This window comes from Argentina silus, assembly GCF_951799395.1.
Source record: "Argentina silus genome assembly, chromosome: 13".
Taxonomy (NCBI): domain Eukaryota; kingdom Metazoa; phylum Chordata; class Actinopteri; order Argentiniformes; family Argentinidae; genus Argentina; species Argentina silus.
Genome location: NC_139667.1, coordinates 18,605,936 through 18,630,184, shown reverse-complemented (window position 1 = coordinate 18,630,184; position 24,249 = coordinate 18,605,936). Strand labels below are relative to the sequence as shown.

Here is a 24,249-nt window from a genome sequence, read left to right as displayed (position 1 = left end):
AGAGTGTGTGTTTTCTTCCCTGATCCTCTGAAGATCACAATGATAATTCAATGGCGAGAGTTCAATGGCATCATAAGTATAAATTATCTCTAAAGACAGTTTAGCCCTGGAAGCTCAATAGATATTGAGTGACTTGTATTTGCCTTAGACTGTGTTTTTGCAATTTTTCAGGGACATTCTTTGCATAAGTGACACGTGTCATTTACTTATTTTTTTAAATCAAGTCATGACATTGCTCTCAAAGTCTCTTTCTCTTATTCTGTGTAGCACCACGTTCCACTACTACACCACATTCCACATTAGTTTACTGTTCAGCACCTGATCAGGCAGAAGAAGATGGGTTCCCCTTGGAGTCTGGTTCCTCTCAAGGATGTTCCCTCCCAGGGAGTTTTTCCTTGCCACTATCCAATGTTTTAAGTGTCATATGTTTTTCTCCCCTCTGGGGAGTGTTTTACTTGGCTTGCTTTTTGGGGGTCTATGGTTTGGTGTTAGTTCATATTGTATTGTATTTATTGTTTATAATGTTTAGTATTGTTCTTGTTGTGAAGTGCTTTGCAACATTTGTCAATGTAAAACGTGCCATACAATACATGTGATTGATTGATTATTAATTATTAATTATCATGGTACAGTTCAACAAGAGAAGCCTTCTGTATACTGTCATTGTAGGTTGTATTGGCCAATAACAGCCTGTGAAAAGAAATGCCAATGAAAAGTCTCAGATCTACTGGACTAGGTCTGAGTTGCCCCCTGGTGGAGGATATTTGATAGAACAATTGTCTCCAATTACTAGGGACATATCCAATGATCTACAGTGCCCTGTGTAAGTAATGGGACAGTGAAGCATTTTTATCTTCTTTTGGCTCTACACTCCCAAGAGTATAATGGTATTATATAGAATATAATGGCCTAAATACTGTATCAAATCTCAAAGGAAAGTCAAAATGTGTGTGTGCTGTTGACGTTCAAAATAAAATTACAGCCAGGTCGGAGCACCAATCAGATATCATGCGAACGGTGGGAGGTCTCCAGCAGAGTCTCACTGCGTGAATTTTGGCGCCGCCGATAGCTATCGGCCCACAGAATCACCAGATACAACCGCCCAGGGTAAAGACTACTTGTCTGTCCAATTCTTTCAGTGACAGTGACGAAGTAAGAGGAAGGAAGGAAGGAAGGAAGGAAGGAAGGAAGGAAGGAAGGAAGGAAGGAAGGAAGGAAGGAAGGAAGGAAGGAAGGAAGAAAGAAAGAAAGAAAGAAAGAAAGAAAGAAAGAAAGAACATGGAGATTTACCCAAAAACTTGAGTAAAGTGTTTGGTGCGCTTTTAATTGAAGTTTTAACTTTCAAGTTTTGTCTGCTTTATGTGGGAGCTGCCACAAAAAGGCTCCCACCACAATGTTTCCCAAACAAACTAATTTCCCTGTGCGCTGATTAAGTATGTACGATGAAATCTTTTTTTTGTTCCAGTGCAGCCAATTATGTACACTTAGAGTTGCGATTTGGAACACAAGAGAGTGACACAAATTAGCTGCCATTTGTAACATTTATCCTTTGAAAGCCAAATCAAAGTAATTATGACCCGACTGTATCTACTTTTGAGTTACCAAGCACACCCCAAGTTCATTACGCAAATTAACTTCTTAATTAGCTGTTGGCTTCATTCTGGCTTTCATCTTGTTTTTGGTCTGCAGACGCAAACGCACAAACAAAGCTGTGGTTAATAAAACAGGGGCAGAGAATGATACACTTACAAATCAAGCTAATCAAAGCCACAGCATGACTACATCTTAACTGTCCCCCCTAAAGACCTCTTCCTCCCAACTACTCCCCTGTACAAGTTTCTCTCCTGTTAAAAAAAAAAAAGAAAAAAAAAAAGAAGAAGAAAATTCTTCCTTCTTCTCGCATTTTGACTGCCAATAGCCCCTGGTCCTACCATAGATTACTTTATCTTATGATGACTGATGGATAGATGATTTACTTACTTAAGTAAGTCGCTTTGAAGATAGGCGTCAGCTAAATGCCATAAATGTAGTCACAGCAGGCATACGGCCCAGTACTGTCTGAGCTGAGGTGGTCGCGGTGCTGACGGCGTCTTGGGCTCTTGCTGCTGCCTCCTGATGTCCCTCTGGTGGGCCGGCCCATGACAGAGTAGACCCGGTGTAAGTGAGTGCTGACCTTGTCCTGTAGATGTATTTTAGACGTCCCTTAGATGTGAATTCTATTGTTCGGTTTCCCGTCTCTCTCTTTCCATCCTCTCCCTCATCTCCTCACTCTCTTGTGAAAACACCTTGGAAAGCTAATCAAAGCCTGCAGAGGTCTGGAAAGATAAGATGAATATTATCATGTACCAAAGATAGGAGAAAAAAGGATCTGCCTAAGATTTACAGCATACAACCTCATCTGTGAAAAATGGTGCAGGGGGGTGTTAGGTTTACGTACACAAAGGTGCATATCCCATTTCCCCTCATCTCCTTCAGAGAACCGGGGTCACATACCGTAACCCATAGTTCTGATCAATTGATCTCACTTGGCATTCAGTACTGCCTGAATACAGATTCTGTTGCAGGAGATACCGCCCTGATTGGTTAAGGAGCTGCAGAGGAGGGAGACAACTTCCATCTTGATAATAAACCTAATGCTGTCACCATTTCATCTGTGACTATTTTGAACTACTTAGAATACTCTGCATCTGTCTTTGTGAATAGTTCTATAAAGTATAAGTCGCTTTGGATAAAGGCATCTGCTAAATGTCATAAATGTAAATGTAAATGTAGTATATATTTATCAATCTTTCATATCTGAAGGGATTATTCACCTCGTTTTCATTGTTTGATAACATTTCTCTCACCTTATATGTGTTACGGTACATGGACCAGCAGTGGAAGATGTGTGCTGTAACCTTTCATTATGATTCCACAGTTGTTAAAAGTTTGGGAACCACTGGCTTAGAGTAATATAACACAGATATAGAGAAAATTGCAGTCATTTCAAGAAAAATCTAAATAAACTTGTGTTTTACTAAATTGCTTTTAATTCTGACATTAATTCTGACACTTTGAATTAGATATGTTTAAATATAGGACAGATATCTGAGGCTAAATTCCATTTCTCAGGTCTTGAGGAGTAGTACCACTTAGTACTCAACTTGGGGATTGCTCTTGAAGAGGTACTCTGCCTGCAAAAAGAACACACAATCAGACAATTACACATATTTTCATCTCCAAAATGTCCACTACATAATCCATATTGTGAGCATAACTTTGATTTTGATTTGAGGATGCATTTGGATTGGTTTTGGAATAAGTTCAAATTAATAATATCAAATAATAATAATAATAATAATAGCAACAGTATTCCATAATTATATTCCATGACAACATTCTGTCACAAAAATCGTATCAAAAAGATAAGGCTGATGTGTTACCAGGAAGTCCACAGGGTCCTGTGGCCTGGTCTTGCAGCACTCTAGAAGGCCCTGAGTGAGGGTGGGCATCACATTCTTCACCAGGTAGTTCCTCAGGGGGACAGACTGGGCCTCCAGCAGTTCATGCTCCTGCCTCTTCACCTCCTCCAGACACTTGCTCTGTAAACACACTCAGGTTAGAGGACTGGTGGACAGAGCAAGAACTGAATGAGTCGCACAAAAGATACACCATCCCATAAGAGCCCTCCAATCGCCAGATGTCACATCTCAGAGCCACCCAGTCACAGTCACTCAGTTCCCTCGCCCAGTGCACTGCTCACCCACTCCTCCCAGCGGGCTGCCCTCTGCACCGCCTCCTCTGCCTCCCTCCTCTCCGCATCGGCCTTCTCCTGCCCCTCCTGCCTCAGCCTGCGGTCGGCGCTCCTCTTCTCCTCCTCCTCCAGCTCCTCGCTGGTGGGGCCGTAGTTCTTCGGCTTCCCCACAGCCTTGATTATCTTCTCAGTCACCATCAGGTACTCCTGGTCGTCGCTGCTAGTGATCTCTGGAGATGGGATGACACAGAGGTGTTGCGTCATAATAGTCATTTCTCTCTTCCTTGCGTGCTCTCTCCTTGCTATGAGAACTTCTCCTCACAGAGCCACTTTGGTAGCGTCGTACTCACTGGCCTTGTTTGGAAAGGTTTATAGTAATATATCAAAACGTTAGCAAACTTTAGCAAGGTTAGCAAGGTTTGATAAGAAATAGATTGTCACTGTATATGCTGGTAAAGTGGAACGCCAGTGGAGACAACCAAACAAACGCGTAGTGCTGTAACACTGACACGATAATGCAGATGTTTGGCTGTGAAACTTGATCCCACTGTAATCAAATTGACTAGTGTTAATTTTGCTTTCCCCATCATCCCAGAAAAGGAGATATATTTACTCGTCTGTAATGGAACGTTCAAAACAAACTTGCTATGTTTGTCCCCAGAAGAGCTTAGTCGCCATAGTATTATTTGATTATGAAGCAAACATTTTCCCAGTGTATTGTAGAGATAAAACAAACACACGACACTCAACACTCTTCTCTGAGTGACTTATTGGAGACCTTACTGTTGGCTAAAACGTGCACGTGCCTATTGTCAGCATATATCAGATAAAGTACCGTACAACTACTTCAGCATGGACAACACTACCCGTTTTGCTTAGTTCTCTCTGTATACTGTATGTACCGATGTGCTCGGGGCAAATCTCCAGCTCGTCAAAGTAATTGAGCACGGTCTCATCCTCAACGTTGCTCTCACGGAAGCTGGCCAGACGACGGAGGTACTTCTCCTGGGAATAGGACGTTCCCTCCACCAGGCTCTCTGGCAGGTTCAGAACACGGTTCTTGAGGAATGTGTCTGAGGCGTCCAGAGAGAACACAAACTCTAGAACCAAGAAAAAACACAATAATAGTGATTAGAATGTACTAGAAGATTTCATAACACTGTGTTAAAGTAAGCTAATTGTCAGCACTAAACATAGGCTAATTTATATGCTTGTTATTCATATTAGCCTAATTATATAATGACACCTTTAACATTGAAAAGGCAAGGGAAGGGGAGGTGATCCTTGTGGAACTCCACCTTGGACAGACCTGGAATGATCTTTTTGTTGAATGGAGGGATCTTTGATCTCATATCCTCCGGCTCATCATCATCAGCTGAACAGAGACAGATTTTTAGACAGATTTTGGTAACTGTAGTGAACTAACTAATTAGCCTTCCAGCAATCAACACACTCTTTGAATGTCTCACCATAAAACAGCTCTTTGGCCTGCTCATAGGTCTTCGGGAAGCTGTCCAGGACAAAGCCCTGGTTTCGGCACGGCGTAGACTTCAACTTGTCCCTCATGATCCGGATAACAAACTGGTCATCCAATCGACCTGGGAGAACAGATGGTAAAAGATAACAATATCTGTTGTTGAAAATGTGATCTTGCGTCTATAGGCCTGCTTTCATCATCTGCCATGACTTCCAATTATGCAAATTCAAACAGAAAGTTCAATCACTTTAATTGATACCTTAGTATTATAATATCTTACTGTATGAATATCAACCTTGACAGGATGGTTGCACTTTAGATACGGAATATTGTCAAACCACAGATGTTATATCATCACCTTTTCACCTCCCTCTCTGTCTGTTTGTTGTTATGTGAATGATTGGCTGAGCCCAGACCCTTGGATACAGCCTGGATTGCTCCAAACGTGCATCACTTGTTCACTTACAGCCAGTAGTGATCCAAACACGCATAATAAGGCAGGCAGGCTCAGTTTTCAAAACGGTGAATTTCGCTGAAAGGTGACTAGTTTGTATCCCTGTATATTGTAAATGTTGTACTGTATATGCGGGAAAAACCTAATTATCTCATTCCATACCGCCGTTCTGATCCATATTCTCCTTGAGATTCTCCAGGAATTCCTGAGCACCGCCTGTCGAGTCCTCGTTCTCGTTCTCTCCGTCGTCCATCCGAATTAGTGACTCCTGGGAATGACTTGGTGGTTAGCCGCTTTGCCTCTGGAACCATCTGTGTGAGGTGCCTGGTGGGTGGGTGGGTGTGTGTGTGTGTGTGTGTGTGTGTGTGTGTGTGTGTGTGTGTGTGTGTGTGTGTGTGTGTGTGTGTGTGTGTGTGTGTGTGTGTCTGTGTGTGTGCCTTTCCACTGACCAGGTGGGCGAGGGTCTCAGTAATGGTCTCCTTCAGTCTAATGTGGTGGAGTTTGTAGTGGTTGCAGATCCTCTCTGCTACCGTGCTTTTCCCAACAGCAGGTGGACCCAGGATACAGAGTCGGAAGGGCTGGGACATATTCAATAATTCCATATGGTGTCACTTTCGTTTTGCAGAATTACAATATATTTCTACATGAACTCAATTAAGTTGACAAAACTGAATGGAGTCTAATATGGTTGAAAACCCCCAACATGTAATGCAACCAATACTGTATATTTTACAGAAAGATAATGTGTCTTTTTTTTTTACACATTACTCACGACTGTAGCTGCTAGCTAGCACCCTAGATGCTAGCTGTTCACCTACCAGCAGTCCCCTGGTTTGCTTGTATTCCTCCACTACACGGTCAATGTTGTCAATGAGACCAGTTTCACACACCCAGTGGATGTTGAACCTCTCTTTGAGGTAAACAGCCTCAACTCGAAGGTTGACAAAGATGGAATCAATGTCCATTTGCTATGAAATAATAACATCATATCAGATAATCATATTATCAAATATCAGACAGATGAGTTGATACAGAACAACCATACTGCATATTGGTAAATGCACCGAAACTATCAATGAAACACTGCTTACTTGCAAAAATCACTGTGTTAAATTAATGATCATCAACTACACTGCCATCTTTACCTTAGGAAATATACAGTACTATTAAAAAGTCTGTTTTGATTTGAGCTTTAAACATACTTTTAAGTCCCGGGTAAGAAAAGCATCCTGTTTTGGCAGTCTCTGGATCTTCCCTGGACCAAGTCGATATGCTATTGTCTGGTGAAAAAATAATAATCAATATTCAAAAAGGAATAATCAAAAAAAGGTCCTTTATGCACTTTTCTGAATGAATGATGGATAAAATACCTTTACAATGTCCTCAATGGTGTTCTTGGAGTCATCCACTGCTACTAAGTAGTGTGGCTTCGGCTTGTGGTCAATGACATTCTGGATCACTCTTATCAAGTGAGAAAAAACAATGTTACAGTCGTTTGGTGCGTGTGGGAAAGTATAAGGAACTTTCAGAAATGTTTTATATGTTTCATCTTTTGAAGGAACGTAGAAGTGTGACACACCCTGCAAGGTCGTTGATGTGAATGGTAGGGATGACATTGGTGCCTTCTCCGAAGATAGGGACTTTGGGCAAATATCCCAACCATGAAGTCTGATGAAAAATGAAACACGAGACAACTTACATCCAATGATTCCTGATAAGTATATGGATCACTCTTGCCTGGCTTAAGATCTGTATGTGCTTTCGTTTTCCTATGGCTAGCGACTGTATCATTGTCTCTCCATCTCCACACAGACTAGACAATGATAGCTAGTCATAGGAGCTGACTGAAGCACATAGAGATCTGGAGCTAGGCAAGGACTATGATGCTTATTGTGTATATACTGTATGATCTACTGTACCTTGAAAAAGAAGTGAAAGACTTGCTCTCCTAGTCCGTACTGAAGTCCTGATGCCACAACGTACGTGGAAAATAATGAACTTTTCTAAAGCAAATAGAGAGAATATTGCTCAAGCCTTCAAATAATCAATGCATGTATACTTAGCAGGTCTACATATGATGAACAACACAATGAACTGAGAAGGAATATGCAGACTAACGGTTTTGCCCATTTTGACCACAAGTTTCTCGACGTTGATATGCTCCTTGAAGTTGGGATGGGCTCTTCTTCTCCTGTAGTCCTCCTCAGTGAAAGGAATGTCTTGATCGTCCTATAATGCCAAGGGACAGATCATATGAATTGACAAACAGAAGAAATGGACAGATGCAGAGGGACACATCCTGCATTTAAACAACTTCCCAAATAAGCAGGTCTTTGTTGGAATTTTCTGAGTATTAAGTCACAGCATGCACGGTATCATTAAATAAAGTGCACGCACGCACGCACGCACGCACGCACGCACGCACACACACACACACACACACACACACACACACACACACACACACACACACACACACATACAAACACACAAACTAGCCCCTGTTAATTCACTCACAGGATCAACTGGCTTGCTGAGGGCCCAGGTCATCACAGTTGACAAGAGGATGAACATCTTTGGTGCACCAAACTGGGCCATCTTAGAATGAAGGGCTGGAAAGAAAGCATTACTCTATGAACAATGCATTTATTTCTGTGGGCATTGTATACAATTAAGTGATGAATGACTCAAGCATGTGTTCATGCACTCCCAAATAAAGACAAATTAATTATATATTAAATGCATATCAGCAGTCACTGTGTACATTTTTATAATAACACAGAGAGGATGTGGGGTAGTGGGCAGTATTCATTAATAAAAAATGAATATCATTGTTAAAAAAAACGTCTGTCGGGGGTCTGGGCGTCCTCCCCTACGGAGATAGATTACTGCCAATATTATCATAAATAGTACAATTCACAAATGTGTACCATGATCCGTAAACAAAAAACACAAAGCACAAATAGAATTCACTATCCACACACAAACACTTCTTGATTTGTATTCATAAAATTACCCTCTATCATCTTTCCACACCAACAACAAATGTGGGTTTAGCCAGAAAATAACCCAGAGGTATGCAACTCTGCTCAGTGCGAATTACAGGCCAGATATGAATGTTATGAATCATAGCGTATTTTGGATCACGAGTATCGTGTTAAACCTGGAGAGATTTGAGTTGTTGTTGTGAGACCGTGAAAGGGGGGTCCAACTTGTGATTGTCATGGTCAATGGTGAGAGTTGACAACCTGCAAACTCTTTACTGACTACATTGTGTCTGAGTCTGATGGTACCTGAGATTGCCCATGAGGCCTCATCTATCTGTTCAGCATGTTCGGTGATGTTGTAAATGATGACATCACATTCCATCAGCCGCTGCAGAAGTTCCTCCCTTTTCAATTGCTGTGAAAACAGACAGCTAAAAGCATTCAACAATCGACTGGTTTAAGAGCCTGTTTTTGAATAGGGGGCAATGTTGAAATTAAATGATGTGCAATAGTGCCTTGGATATACAAACCGACATGTAAACACTACAAATGTAAGAAGCTGGTGCCATTAGAGTGCCAACAGTAGCTTATATGGATATTATCAGTGATACCTTAGCTACTTGACATATGTACTTCGCAAGGGCATAAGCCTATGATTTGTTAGAAGTTACACACTGTACTTACATAATATTCCTCCAGGACATAACTTGATCTTCTCTCATTTGTTTTGTTTGTAATGGTACCAACTATTTGAAAGGTTCCCTGTTTGACTTTAGGATGTTCGTCTTGGGACATCCTCTCCTCCTCCTCCTCCGGCTCGCCAGCATCCACCACCAGCGATGCTCCGACAACACAGGCAGACAAGAACTGCACAACAAGACGTGGGTAGATGTTATATTTATATATATATATATATATATATATATATATATATATATATGCCATTTATCTGACGCTTATTTCCAAAGCGACTTACATTGCAGTGAGTGCATACATTTCAGTATATATGGTCCCAGCAGAAATCAAACCCACAACCTAAGCGTTGTTAGCGCCATCCTCTACCAACTGAGCCACAGACAAGATGTGGTTCAAGTAGCCTAACTTTTACATTACAGGGAGGGCTAACCTGATGATCATTGCTAACTAGTTACTTCTCCTTGTCATAATAAGGGTATACAGTAAAGCTAACACTAGTTACTTGACAGGAGAAAGAAATTGGCTAAGACAGAGACAGCACATTTATGTGGGCTCGCTGGCGTAACTAGGCTTTCTTGGACCTTGTAGAATCCAAATGTCATCGCATGCAGAAAACGAGCCGCCTTATCAGCTACACTGATGCAGTCTACAGTTTCAAATGATACTACCTTTGCAATACATTTTGCAGCATACGAGTCAAGGTTGTTGATAAAAACACGTTTAGTAGTGCGATGGGCGACTTTCTCAACTTCCTCCTCAGCCATCCTGTGTTGTTGATTGGCGTTCTTCCCGTTGCTATGCAACATAACCCGCCGTCACGGGGTATCACTTCGCCACTTCTCGCGCATCTTTCACATGGACCGCCACAACAACACTCTTGCATCGATAAATGAACTGTGTGAAAGACTTAGAATATGGATTTACGAGAATCTTTATTGAAAAAAATTATTGATCATCCTACAATACATTTATAAAACATGTATTTACACAACCTTCATTAATCTCCTAACATAATTTCAGTGAAACGTTTGCACTTGGAAAGTTTGCACTTCTGCTATCGTTCATGAAACTCTGAACCTCCTCAAACGTTTGTTAGTGTAGAGATTCCTATATTGGTTGGTTCTGATAATCTCCAAGTAGTGGGAAACTCGGGTGTCTTCTTTCTATTTGTTTCCAAGTTGGACATTTCAAAAAAGACCATAATGTGCCAAAAGCAGTTTTATAACAACTGGGTGTATCCAAAATCAGTCCCTTTTAAAAAGACACCTCATGGAATTTTTCACATTCAACCAGGATTAAAATTATTGTCTTGAGAAACACAATCACATTCAGTGCTTAAATCTGTATAATAAATCTGTATAATTGAATGTGTCAATAAATTAACTCATGGCCAAGGCATATTCACCACCACACATACATTCAGCAAATCACAAGAAACCAAATGATCATTCTGCCTCCACGGCAAAGTTGTCGAACTGTGCAAGTTCAAATGAGTGTGTCCCAATGGCAGCCCAGCCGTTCTTGGGTGCTAATACCACAGCATTCTTCCAAAGAGGGTATCCATTAAGCATATTCACCCTAAAAAGAGAGTTTTCAATTCAATTCAATGAACTTTATTTTTCCAGTGAGGGAACTTCGTGTGGTGCAGTCGGCTACAAACCAAGTGTTAGCGCTAACTGTTGCCATAACAATGCTACGAAAACAAAAAACCATAGTAGACACAGCACAAACAAATAAAAATTTTTTTTTTTAAGCTTAAGCTATAATAAATAATTTCTATTAAACATGTACAAATGACATGCCCATAAAACACCAATAGATATTTAAGTGCAATTTAACATACTTGTCAGGGAGGTAAATATACCTGTACCTTAAAACCTCCAAAGTTGTTTAGTAGAAGAAGCAGGCGATATTCATCCTGTTTTTGCTAGTCATTAGGACCGCAAGAAAACACTAACAGATACATGCAGATAATCAATGTTCCCTGGAACTACTGTAATGTTTCAGTGATTGAAGTGAACAAACCTTGACTGTGAGGGTGAGTGTGTGCCAACCGTAGGCTCTTGTTCCAGAATCTCCCTCTGCAAGCACAGTCTGACCACCTTTTGTGTAAAGAAGACTTGGTTAATGGAAAATAAATTGTTTGTGTAAAGACAATTGACTGATAATCAAACATGTGTAGTTAATTGCTGTGTCACATTTCCCCACCCTTCTTCTTAAGTATGCACTCCCCCACATGGATATAGATGGGGAAGTGCACAAGGGCATACTTTAGGAGAAGGGTAGAGAAATTGGATGCAGCATGTGACTGTGTCACTTCAAAGACTACAGGGTCAAATACTCACCAATGTCATTGGTGACTTTGTAGGTGCCATCCGCAAACACCCAGAAGAAGACTCCCTTGGCTTGGCGAACAGACCCCCCTCCTTTGTCTACTCTGGCTGCGATGAACACACCTCCGGTTTTAACTGTTTCCATGAAGACATCACATGTGACTGTCAGGTCCTGCCTGGAAAACAAGTCACAAAAAAACGACTCAGAAGTTGCATACTATCCCTCTGTGATTCTAAGTGTATTAAAGTGTTAAACAGTTGTTAAACAGTTGTGTAGAGAAAATGTCATAATAACATAGATTTCTTCTTGAGAAGAATTTACTTTGACCTGGAGCAGTATTCACAAAGCGTCTCAGAGTAGGAGTGCTGATCTAGGATACGTTTAAGTTGTTACATCATAATGAATAAGACTATATGGACATCCTAGATCAGCACTCCTGACACGCTTTGTGAATATGGGCCCTGAACTGCAAAATTAGCTTTCATGTCCAGAACATGCAGCACTAGTCAAGGTTATCTGTGGATTGGAGCTCAATTGCACCTAACCATGTTCACTCACCATTTGTAGTCTCCGATGACGCTGATGGTCTGGTCCGCATCTGTTGCCCAGGTAACAGGCATCTGGGTGACCACCTGGCGCAGCGTGAAGACGTGAGGACCCAGGTCGGTCAGGTTGATGTAGTACTCAAACACCCCTGTCTGGTCAGCAAAGTCAGGGGCCTCAGAGAAGTATGGGTTTGCTGTGTGGCGAGAGAGAGCGAGAGAGAGAGATCAATAATTCCAAACCTAGATCATTTCTCACACATGCCCCTTTTTCAATACTAATCCTTTTTCAATGATATCAAACAATTCCTGTTCATTAGCTGTGTTATGTGTAAATAACATCTTCTAAAATTGCTAATTGTCAGCGTACTTACGGACATTGAAGTCATCCTTGTATATTTTGGGGAAGGGGGCAGAGGCAGGTGGGTCTGTGTAACTCCCCTTCTGTCCAGTTGTTAACGTGGTTAAAGTATAAACCTCATCGACATCCAGGTTCAAGGTGAATGAGCCATCATAAAGCTGTGAGGGAGACAAAGAACCATAGAAAAAACCCCATCAAAACAGCATCTCCAACATAAAGCCATAAAACCTTTGTAGGTCGATCGATATATATAAAAGTATGATGAGGAGGAATCTCACACAGAGCGAGACTCGCTCTCAAACTAGATCTAGACACTGAAAGGTGTCATCTTGTCAAATGTCATCCTGTCGAACATTCTCAGAGGTTTCTTGTCATTAAAAAGCACACAGTTGTCAAGTTTACCTTCAACGGGCTCAGTTTCTCAAAGAAGGTTGGCTTTTTCATTTTGAAGTCGAACCTTGACTGCCACACTTGTAATTCCTTGACTCCTTCCTAGGAAGAGAAAAAAGCTGACATAAGACTGTGTATCAATCATTTACTCACCGCAACACAGCCATATAAGATCATAACAGTACTCACGAAAGATCCCTTGAGCTGGAACGTTACATTCTGAGATGTGACATTGAAAGGCAGCAGTGGAGGTCTTATGCAAACAGAATGATCATGAGTCTGAAAGAGGAAAAAAAAAAACTAGTTTCTCAAGCATTCTACAAAAATTAAATTGAAAAAACAAAACAAAACAGGTTGCTTAAATTTCACAGTCATACCATGTCACATTTTATAGTTAGCTTTATCTATAAATAACTAGACATACCATCCTTGCATCAAGTATGCAAATCCAGTAGGAGGATGCTCAGTGACTTAGATCAAACTTGAGAGAGCATGTGCACAGCGTCATTTAACATAGAGGAGTCCAGAGATGTTGTAAGGGATTTACAGTAAGGATTTATCCAATTAGGAACGCATCAAAAGCACTGTTTAAAAAAAGGCAACAGGAGAAAGGCCACTACACCATCATATAAAAGGAAAATCAAACAGCATGAGTTGGAACAAATGTCCTGGTTGACAGGGAAACATTGGGTGAATAAACACTGACCATGGTTTCGATGACAACAGTAAGGTTTCCTTTGCCGTCTGTCAAGGCGACGTAGCTTCCCCCATGTGCTAGATGACCCACAGTCTGCAGGTATGTCCATCCAGGCTGGGCGAACTGAGTGGTGTGGGCTTGAAGATATTATGTCACATATTAATCTTTTATCAAAATATATTTATATATGTGTCACGCCACGTCTGTACAGGGGGCCTGTGAGGGTTTTGTAACATTCTAGCAAGCGATAATGTTAAGCTTCCTCAAAAGTAGATCTTAGATCTTAAATTAGTTACTCAGCAGTCACCTGACACTGGTCTTGCAATCACACAGACACAGAAGGATAGCATGATATCTAGTGTAAATGTGCATCGAGACAGTGAGATTTAAATCCAATAGATTACCAGTTATCCAGATGGGCGACTCCACTACATAGTTCCCACTCCACGGCTCCTCTGCGGTCATCAGCCCGTCTCGCCCGAAGGGGAGGTTCTCATAATAACTGGCAACCAGGTTCCAGGATATGGTGCTAAAATAAGTACAAACATTTACGGGCTACTGTAGCCAAAGACTAGCCTGGGGTTTTGTGATAGGAACATTCATTTTAGATGATTAGTACCTAATAGATTGTAGGAAAAGGTTAACTTAAATGACTATGACCTGTACTGTATTTGCACTGAACTGTTGTACTGCTGTCATTTTCCATTGTATGCGGAAGCGTGCTGAATGCAAGGGTCATGTGCAAAAGACCTTGAGTTGTGCAGAACAATCAAAGTGCTTACTGTCAACTGTCAGCTCTTAACTAAGTGTCCTTATTTGGAGATTGTTCAACAGACATGTTACCCCTCACTCTAACATCATAACTGCTGATATAATAGCTGTAGAGTCTTGTAACTTCTGCATACTGGGGATCATGTGACCTGTTTTGCATATCCTGTTATAACATAAATAATGGACATGCAGAAGTAACTATATAAGGGGGCATGCCACTGATGTTCATGGGGACACTTGGGGCATGCTTACCTAGCGTGACTTAACTGTGCTGCTTATAAAGCTTATAGACGTTTGAAGTCATTTGTCAGTACTCTATTGATAAAAAATAGATTTCCATGACAATCCCCACACAGAGAGGGACAACTACATTCAGAACATAAGTGGCAAAAGCTTAAGATCTATTCATTATCTCAGTGGCACCATGTCCCGGGGTAGGCTTGCAAAACAAAGGTTGATTTTAGTTGCATTATAGGGTTGCTATACTGGTGTGCTACTACATACGCAGTCATCAGCCCGTTGACGTAGTTCTGGTTGAGGATGCGGGCCCAGCAGCCTCCGCCCACCTCATCGTTGAAGGTGCTGTAGTCTTCAGACGACCACAGCTTCTTCTGAGTCTTCAGCGCCTCCATCACTGTGGTGGTGCCTGGGTAGTGGGCCCTAGTCAGTCCACACAAAAATATAGACATGTAGGTCAACACACATGCACACGCACACACACACACACACACACACACACACACACACACACACACACACAATATGCATGAGAGTTTTTGGGGGGCAAACCTTATTTGAGATAGGTGGCTGCAAATCATGTACTGTGTTGATGTCAATAAAATATGATGCACAAACATTTCAATTATGTTGAGTAATTCAGGTCAATTCAGCCTGAGGCTTCAGCCTGAAAGGATGCACACATTCCAACTAAGTTAGAAGAAAACAAACGAACGAACGAAGAAAGCATGAAACGAACTGAACAGAAGCTGTTAGGAATAAACACATGGTCTCATCATGACAGGAGTTAACAGAACAAAAACACTCGTACCCTATCACGTCTACCACATCGCTGAGCTCTCGATCGACAAGCACTGAGAAGGTAATGGGCTGCCATAGGTTATCACTGGCTATGATTTTGACCCTCTCCAAACCACTCTTATCCAGCGTGTACCGCAGCAGCTACCCCCAGTAACAGTGAGAGAGAGAGAGAGAGAGAGAGAGAGAGAGGGGTCAGTGAGAAGGTGATGGAAAAGTCATATGCTGTGTCCGATTTCTCCACCCTTCTCCTGAAGTATTGCACTTGTTAAACCCATGCCAGTGCCATGCAATAATGTAGCCTACTTTACATACTGGAGCATGCATATTCATTATTTGTGTAATTGTGGTACACATTAACAGCATTCCCGACTGTTCATTCAGGGGAAAAAACAGCCACCAACATTTACCGTCAGAGTAAATACCTTCCATATAAAACCAAAGATCCTTTTTGCTCAATTGAACTTGCAATGTGTTAGAGGATGGTTGAGTAGCAGAACTTGTGATAGAAACAAACAAACACGATCCAGGAAATGTACACCCAGGAAGGGCTCATGCTCTAATATAGGCCTACAGTATTTACCTGAATATTCAGTACTTCTTCAAACATTCGGTGCTTTCATTATTCAGTATTCGTTCACTTGTCACTGGGTGTAAATGCAAGTGTTCTGATAGAGAAGCTCGCTCCAAAATGTGTCAGCAATAATTATCGAAGGGAATCAAGTTGTCGTCCTAAGCCTTTTTTCAACTCCACTACCAAACTACTACTAGTTTATCAAGATGCATTCCAAGCACATTACGCCAAGCTGTGCCATGCCATGAGAAAATGAAAGTAATGATTTGCAGAATGGTGGAATTGAAAGTGCTATTTCGTGCCAATTCCGAATATGCCCTCCGAGACCATTACTTACCCTACAACCTCAACAGCATCGTTGAGGTACGGGTCTACACCCATGGCATTGGAGATGCCCCAGTCTCCGTCTGCTGCGATGATGCCTATATCCGTTAGGCCAACTTTATCCAACGTGTCTCGGAGCACCTTAGCAACAAATAACATGCTCTCAGGCGCATACAGCTAATCCTTAAAAAGAAGTTGGGACTAAAGATTTTGAGAATATCATATCGCTCTATATTATCTAATTACGGGCTGTAATGAAACCAAATGTTGGTGGCTGTTTTTTTTGTCGCAATATCAAATTGTTGAATATATTGTCATGGCAAATTGGTCTGATTATTACAGTAGAGTTGAACATAAAAATGAGAAGTGCCTTCACTGACCTTGATGTACTTGCTGTTAAAGTTCCTCTCATTCCAAATCTATGTTTTCAGAAACAAAGCAACATCATATCAAACTGTATTGCAAATCCACTACAGTTCAGGTTAAGGTAATGTTCCACAGCTGGGTACTGTAAAGCAGGTGAACACATCCACATCACATATTTTCATTCTAGTATCGATACAAGCCACTCAATACAGACACCACAAAAAATGAAGGAATACGTACTCCAACATAATCGATATCCAGGTCATGGTATTGCTTGGCTCCGATAATCCAGGACACCACGTAGGATGCAGTTATATCGGGAAAGTCGTATGGCCAGTTCTTCCCATGTCCAATCCAGCCAGGGAAGGCCCATGGCAAACCTATGAGACACAGAAGATAATAGAAACAGCTCATTGTTGGGCGTTTAGAGAAGACAAGACAGTAGGCTACAGTGAAGCTATCCAAGTCAAATCCAATAAAACAGGCTATGTTTCAGTTTGACAAACACATGACACGTCTTATCTCTTTTTAAATGTCAGCTGTGCGTTTTCATGGTACAGTGTTCTAAAATATGAAAGTATATTAACTATGCTCACACCTATGAGAGTAATATTGGGGTTCCTCTTCTTGGCTTCTCTCATCAGCCACCATTCATAGCCCCGGAAGAAGTTCTCATCATTCTCATAGTGCATATGAGATGGTTCTGTTCCATCTGAAAACAACACAACAATTTACATAATCAAAATGGTTACTGTAGTATGTTATAGAATGTTTCATATATCTACTGCAGCCTGCAAGAAGTTCTCCTTAGTTACCTGTGGTTTGGGCATCACCTCCAATTTCAACTTTCAAGATGTGTAAAGAAGCCCCAAAGTTTGGCTGGAGACAGCAAATGAGATGGTGTCATACTTCATTAAGTCAATATTAATATGAATGTCAGTTGCAGGGCAAAACAATCAATTATTATCACATTAGATGTACAACACCTTAAACAGATAGTCCAATATCTGGCTGCGGTATGGTTCTGCATAATTGACAAGTAGACGAGATGTTGCCTAAAACAAAGAAGAATAAAAAAACCTGTTATTAAAACTTTCTAAAACCACTGATGAATGACACATACAGTGCAAACATGTTCAACCAGGAAGTAATGTTAGTCAGCGATAGCTACGTACCCCTCCACCGCTTAAACCTCCAATGCCATCAAATACTCTTCCTAATCCGATTTTATCATCCAACACATAGCTCTCAGAAGTACAGAAATCAAAATGCAAACAGACCAACGCGCCGAAAAATACAATTAGTCTAGAAATCATTGTATTCCCGTTACAGTCAAATGACTGACTGGCTACTGTGTAACGCGGTGCACATCTGTGTTCTCTGAGCTGCAATAGTGGAAGTCTGCCCACCTACTTCCGGTCAATGTAAAGGTGTGCAAATGAAGATTTCTTCTAAATAAGAGCGCCCAAGTTAAACTTTATTTAGCCTTCATTTCATGACGGCTTAGACTTCTTTAAACTCCATAAATTAAGTAATTTTCCTTCTGACAACTCATACAAAAGACTCTTTTGCATTCCATTGTGAACAAATGTATTCATGTTTTCTCCAAATATGACTGCTTTATAGAACACAGAAGCATAACTATCACAACTGCTCCTGTCTGTTTCTGGAAATGTGGACTCCGATGATAGAATTCATACTTTTAACTGCTGGGACACAGTAAAAGCCTAGCATACTTTGTATGACACCCCTCATGGTTTAAACTCACTTGATTCGTATCCTTGAAGTGTTGCTGAGTACAGTGGTAGTAAAAATCATGTTTAGCCTTGGAAAATGTTTTGTGTATATTCCATTATGTGTGTCCTATGCAGTGCAGATAGGGCACTTTGAGGTGTATGGCAGGAGTAAAAAGCCAAAAAAACATTTGCTAAGACTTTAGACTCAAACTCGTCTGAGCCATATTCTAGAAGTGTTGCCGAGTAGAGTAGTACCAGAGATTAATTGAAATCTTTGAAAAATATTTCTGTACAGTCCAGTTTATACGAATATAATAGGCATGTGTACAATTACATGTAATTGTACCAATATGTACATTTAAAAGATCAAAATTGTATATATTTTCTGTTCGGTAATGTGTCCTTATTTCAACAAAAATAAGACAAAACATTGTGATCCCATCACTTTCCCATCACTTTCCATTCATGTTTTAACTCGCGCTTTTATTTTGAAGCAGCGAAAACGGCGAAAAGCGAAACCGGAAGTGTTAATGGAGCAATATGGAGCTTATTTGAGCTCAGAGAACACAGACACACACGCTCACGAGTTCACTGATAACCACACCTCTATTTGGATCATGTGCTACTCCAGCGAGCGAATTATCTGAGACTGCTCGAACACAGTATTATTATTGGAGCTCAGAGAACACAGATTTACAGGACACAGTGTTCAGCACGACGTCCATAAAACTGGGGCTATCGAAGTGAAGTAAAATTAAAACATCTCCCCAGTTTGTAGCCTACCATAGTTTTATTTTCGCTGACCACGCGCATTGAGGGAGGCTGTCTCGTATACAACCATTGTGATCATCATTTTTACATACAAACACTGGGATCATCATTTTTACAGAAAATGTTTTATTATCCACAAAAACAATACAGTACTAAATCCACACTTTTGTTAATTTTTATAACACACCCGTATATGTGTCAATAATTTCAGATATGTTGCATGTTAATGTGGATGTAGAGTTCTCATGGGTTAAATTCATCAATACAATATCTGTATTGATTAATTTATGTGTCAATATCTGACACACTATCTGTCCGGATCAGTGGAGAGTGGGAGAGGGAGAAATAGGTGGACAGGCTCATTGTAATGCATGGAATGAAATTAGGAATGATATCAAATACAGGTTTGATTACCCTCCCCATTACCCTCTCCAACTATAACCCCGGGTAAAGACACAATGCGGCCCCATGACTTATGAATGTTCTGAAAAGAAGTGTACTACACATGAAAACTGCTCGTAAAGGAAATAGCCACACACAAACTGTGCACAAACTGCCACATGCAGAACTGTTAACACTCCATACTATTTGCAGTGTTAAGTTATTGTGTGACAAACAAACATGTAGTTGAGATGTGAGAGAGATAAATCTAGTGCCCTGTGTAAGCAATGGGAGAGTGAAGCATTTTTCATTCTTCTTTTGGCTCTATACTACAAATGTTTGGATTTGAAATCAAACAAATACGATGAGGTTAATGTATAGGTTGTCAACTTTTATTTAAGGATATTTAAGGGCTCTGCCAGGCCTGTACTGCATCTTCAGTTGAGGTCTTTTTGCCTAAAATCTTATCATCAGAGAAACTGCCAAGGTGGAGGTGAGCAGGTCTATCCAGCTGGCTATAGACCAGCTCTACAGGGAAACTGCTGAGGTGGAGGTGAAAAGGTCATTCCAGCTTGTCATTGACCAGATCAACAAGGAAGAAAAGATTGAGATTCAATTCGCAGAGGAGGAACCACACGTCAGCCGAGAGGTAGCTGAATGCAGCACAGTTGCAGTTGAGTGCAGTGGAATGTTTCTGGTAAGCAAAAAAAGATCATGTCGAATTACATTATGAAGATGAAATACAATACCGTTTTTATGAGTCTTATCTATTCTATCTATCTATCTAATCTATTCTATTCTCTTTGTTTACAGCCTGCTGGGTTTCTGACTGGTGAGCAGCAATGGAGCGGTAGCAGAATGCTGCAGGGAGGCAGCTGAATGCTGCAAAGTTGCAGCTGAGTGGAAGCTGAGTGCTGCGGGGTTGCAACTGAATACTACAGAGAGGCTTGCTGAGCGCAGTGGAGTGGCAGCTAAGTGCAGCTGTGGTACTTTGAGACAATTTACTTAGTGCGAGGTCTAATACACTGTATGTGTCTCATTCAACAGATACAATTTTGATATGTTTAATCTTTCTGGACACAGATCTTTGATGTGTGTCTCACATGGAAATGCTTATATGTGTTTTATTCTATTTTTCATGGAGATACACATAGTGATTTTCAAAGAAATGTAAAAGCTGACATACATGCTCATTTTCCTGTGCCAACGCTGAGCCTATGTATTGAGAAGCTATTTTCAAAGACCTGACTATGCTGCGTTTGTGTCTAGAGGTGAGCACAAAAAGAGGCAGACACGTCTTATTTAAAGGCGACTGTGACTTGGAAGGGGGGAAATCCAGGTCAGAAAACTTTACCTCAAATGAAATCATGCATTTGCTAGACTTAACAATTGAAAACAAAGCTTTACTTCAAAGTGGGGAAATGAATGCGTCATCAAAAGAGAAAATCTGGCAAATAATCACAAACCAAAAAATAGGTTGCTGATTGAAAACAAATAGCTTAAGATAAACATTCAAAGATACTCTCCCATGAAAGTGGCACCAGAGGTGAGTGAAACCCTGAAGGAATGTGAGGAAAAGACCTCCCCAAACAGAAGTGAGACGATCCCCCACACAGAACAGCAATATTATTAAAAATAAAAAAAAATATGGATATTGATTATCAACATTGCAAATATGTAAATGTTGACAGAAAATTCTGCTAAGTGGATAAGAGAGGATCTTTTATTATCAGAAATACCAATACTAATATCATTTTCATTACACACTAGGAAATTAGATAAATGAATAATTTCAGATATGTTGCATATCATCAGTCAGATCATTCACATTACGTGTGGGAATAGACAAAGACAAAATGCCTCTGCCCCATGATTTTCTATAAATATTCAAAAAATAATTGTACATGCAAAAGATAATAAAGAAAATAGCCACAAACAAACTGTACACAAATTGTCAAATCCAGAACTGTTAACACTGCCTGTAGTGTTAACTTATTGTGCAACAAACAACATACTGTAAGAACAAAAATAGAATACTGTGTATTCTCAGTTAGGATGGCTAACACACAGTCCAACACTCCATCTCTTATCAATCAATAGTTACATAGATACATCACATAAGCCCAGACTGTACGAATAACAAATATAATGTAACAAATGACCCAGTGTTATCCCCATTCATATACGACTCACAGGAAGATTACATTTTGAATCAAAATAAGTGATTGAAGTGCGATAATCTGCACCACCATATGCAATTACACCAATTGCAATAGTCCCATTTACTGAGCAAATACTACCTGTTCACTAATGGAGAAATAACCTTGGATTCATGCTGGGATCTCTGGAATGGAATACAGTGTATAAGATGAGGTACATTTGATGAGAGTAGTGAATGAAAGAAAGAAAGGAAGATAGGGAGAAAGAAAGAAAGAAAGAAAGAAAGAAAGGAAGATAGGGAGAAAGAAAGAAAGAAAGAAAGAAAGAAAGAACAAAAGAACAAAAGAACAAAAGAAAAAACAAGAAAACAAAAGCTAACACTGATTGAAAGAGCTGCCGCTGTACCATACATAGACCCACCCACACTCTCGATGGTCAATTAGCAGCACAGTAAATAAAAGGAGCCTACTGCACATCTGACTGTAGCTGAGGCGCAGGAGATGAAGAGCAATGCTGTCACACTCAGGATCAATGCAACATTTGAATTTATTGAGCTTAGCTTTCAGACGCAAGACCTTCATCAGAGCCTGAATTGATCCTGAGTGTCAGAGACTTTCTGCTATGACAATTAGCAGCACAGTAAAATAGCACATGTGTACATACGGTTCTGGTGTTCACTCCACTCCACTCCAAATACCAGTGTCAACTCTCTCCTGACATTAGCTGAAGCCATGTTCCAAGTGCCCTCTTATCCCCTGGAGAAGCACTGGGAGAAGCCCTGTCAAATTCTCTCATTACTGTATGTAAAGTAAAGAGTAAAGAGTCAATCACATACACAAACACAATCACATGTGTTGTGTTTGTCTTCACAGTAAAATCCTGTCCTGCCCTGATTGGAAGAGTTGAACTCTTCACTATCCATCCATGCTGAGCCTATCCTGCACACTTCCCAGCAATTCCCTAGATGACCCGGTCCTATTCCCCATCATATTTTAGTATAAATATCTTTCAAAACGTTTTAGGTTAATTTAATTTGTCATTTGCATGTTCTGATCTCCATCTTATGTTCTGCTGCCTGATTCAGCAGTGTATTTTGAGGGACTATGCAATGTAGCAAAGTACCACTTGATGTCAGTGTTGTCCAAGTAAATGATCAAAAACATTTCTGCTAGTGCCTAACATTAGTTACCATTATCTTCACAGTTATAAGTAGTGCCTATGGATACATTCCACGCACGTCCGCACGCACGCACGCACGCACGCACGCACACACGCACACACACACACACACACACACACACACACACACACAAACATGATTCTATTTAGGCCCTGACGGAGGCTCAAGCTGCAACGCGCTGCATCTCTAACTTGTTTTTGTGGATATAGATTCCTTTTTTTTTTTTTCTACAACATTATTCTGTTGTTTTACCTGTGGGTGCCAAAATGTGCTTACTGTCTGAACGCTAAATTAATTTCAAAGGCTTTGATTATGGAGCTACTTACTTTATAAATGTGCATATTACACACAATCTTAGAGTGGCAGCTACTTGAAAGGAATTCAATTTGGGCAGTGCTTTGGTCCATTGCCTGTCACTTATTAGAGAACCTGCCAGACTGAAGATTTAGATTTAAACTGTCCTCTATTGGACTACCAGGCACAAGGCCGGCATTCAAATTACACTGCTTGTAAAATGCCACATAACTGCAATATGTGTTGTAAAGTGAGAATGAATTAAACCAACTATACAAGCACAAGCCTTTAGCTTGTGTGCAAGCGAGCTTTATAAATGCACGAAAAGCAGTCGGAAAGGTTTAAGAGCAGTTGAGTGAAATCATTTGTGAAACATTTGCATACTGTGACATTTTAAGACTGGCAAGGATGTTTTTTTGCACAGTTAACCCATTGTATGTGTTTACTACAGCATCAAATATTCATATCTCAAATCTCTGGAAAATATCGCCACGTTAAAATACATAGGGAAGACTTTATGAGGTGACCAGGAGGACAGGAGCTGGGAAGGGAAATATGAACACATAAACACTAGTTATGTTATGTTTATGTTAGTTTAGTTGTACTTGAGTCTAATGGTAGTCAAGGACGAAGCATATACATTTCACGCCTTAGATTCACAGTAAGCGCCTGTCAAAGGGAATATATAATATGAAAAATCATGCTCAGAATCAAATGACCCTCCCAGTTTAGGTTTTGAAGTATATCAATGGTCTTTTTGATTAAATGATAATAGGCTACATACTGTACATGGATAGTCTTATAAACTCATTTGACGGGAATAGTTACTTAATATGATTTTATACTGTGTTGGTCAGCGCAACACAGTATAAAATCATATATTGTCCTTTTTTTCATCTTCACTTGCAACAAATCACTCATAATGCTCACCCCCCTGGCATTCAGCCAGATGGCACAGTCCATATGTCAATGGTAACCTATCCCCT

The 24,249-nt window shown here is 40.5% G+C and overlaps 2 protein-coding genes across 2 annotated transcripts; both read right to left on the bottom strand.

The window, feature by feature from the left end:
- Positions 1-3,131: 3,131 nt before the first annotated feature.
- ak7b (adenylate kinase 7b) lies at positions 3,132-10,111 on the bottom strand (the record flags this gene model as incomplete). Its single annotated transcript, XM_083684126.1, has 18 exons — positions 3,132-3,173; positions 3,423-3,581; positions 3,743-3,963; positions 4,636-4,833; positions 5,043-5,108; positions 5,203-5,331; positions 5,827-5,932; positions 6,114-6,242; positions 6,483-6,632; positions 6,867-6,944; positions 7,035-7,123; positions 7,242-7,332; positions 7,584-7,667; positions 7,783-7,893; positions 8,182-8,276; positions 8,958-9,066; positions 9,336-9,518; positions 10,016-10,111. The coding sequence occupies 18 exons, from the start codon at positions 10,109-10,111 to the stop codon at positions 3,132-3,134; spliced, it is 2,136 nt and encodes a 711-aa protein (XP_083540252.1).
- A 151-nt stretch (positions 10,112-10,262) lies between these two features.
- galcb (galactosylceramidase b) lies at positions 10,263-18,110 on the bottom strand. The gene is given in 18 exon segments (XM_083683227.1): positions 10,263-10,915; positions 10,920-10,925; positions 11,373-11,449; positions 11,693-11,856; positions 12,240-12,420; positions 12,598-12,742; positions 12,987-13,076; positions 13,164-13,253; positions 13,681-13,808; positions 14,076-14,200; positions 14,947-15,102; positions 15,491-15,621; positions 16,756-16,794; positions 16,982-17,121; positions 17,340-17,453; positions 17,557-17,620; positions 17,728-17,796; positions 17,917-18,110. Coding segments are annotated over 18 exon segments (1,983 nt in total). The 5' UTR covers positions 18,058-18,110; the 3' UTR covers positions 10,263-10,792.
- Between the last annotated feature and the right edge of the window lie 6,139 nt (positions 18,111-24,249).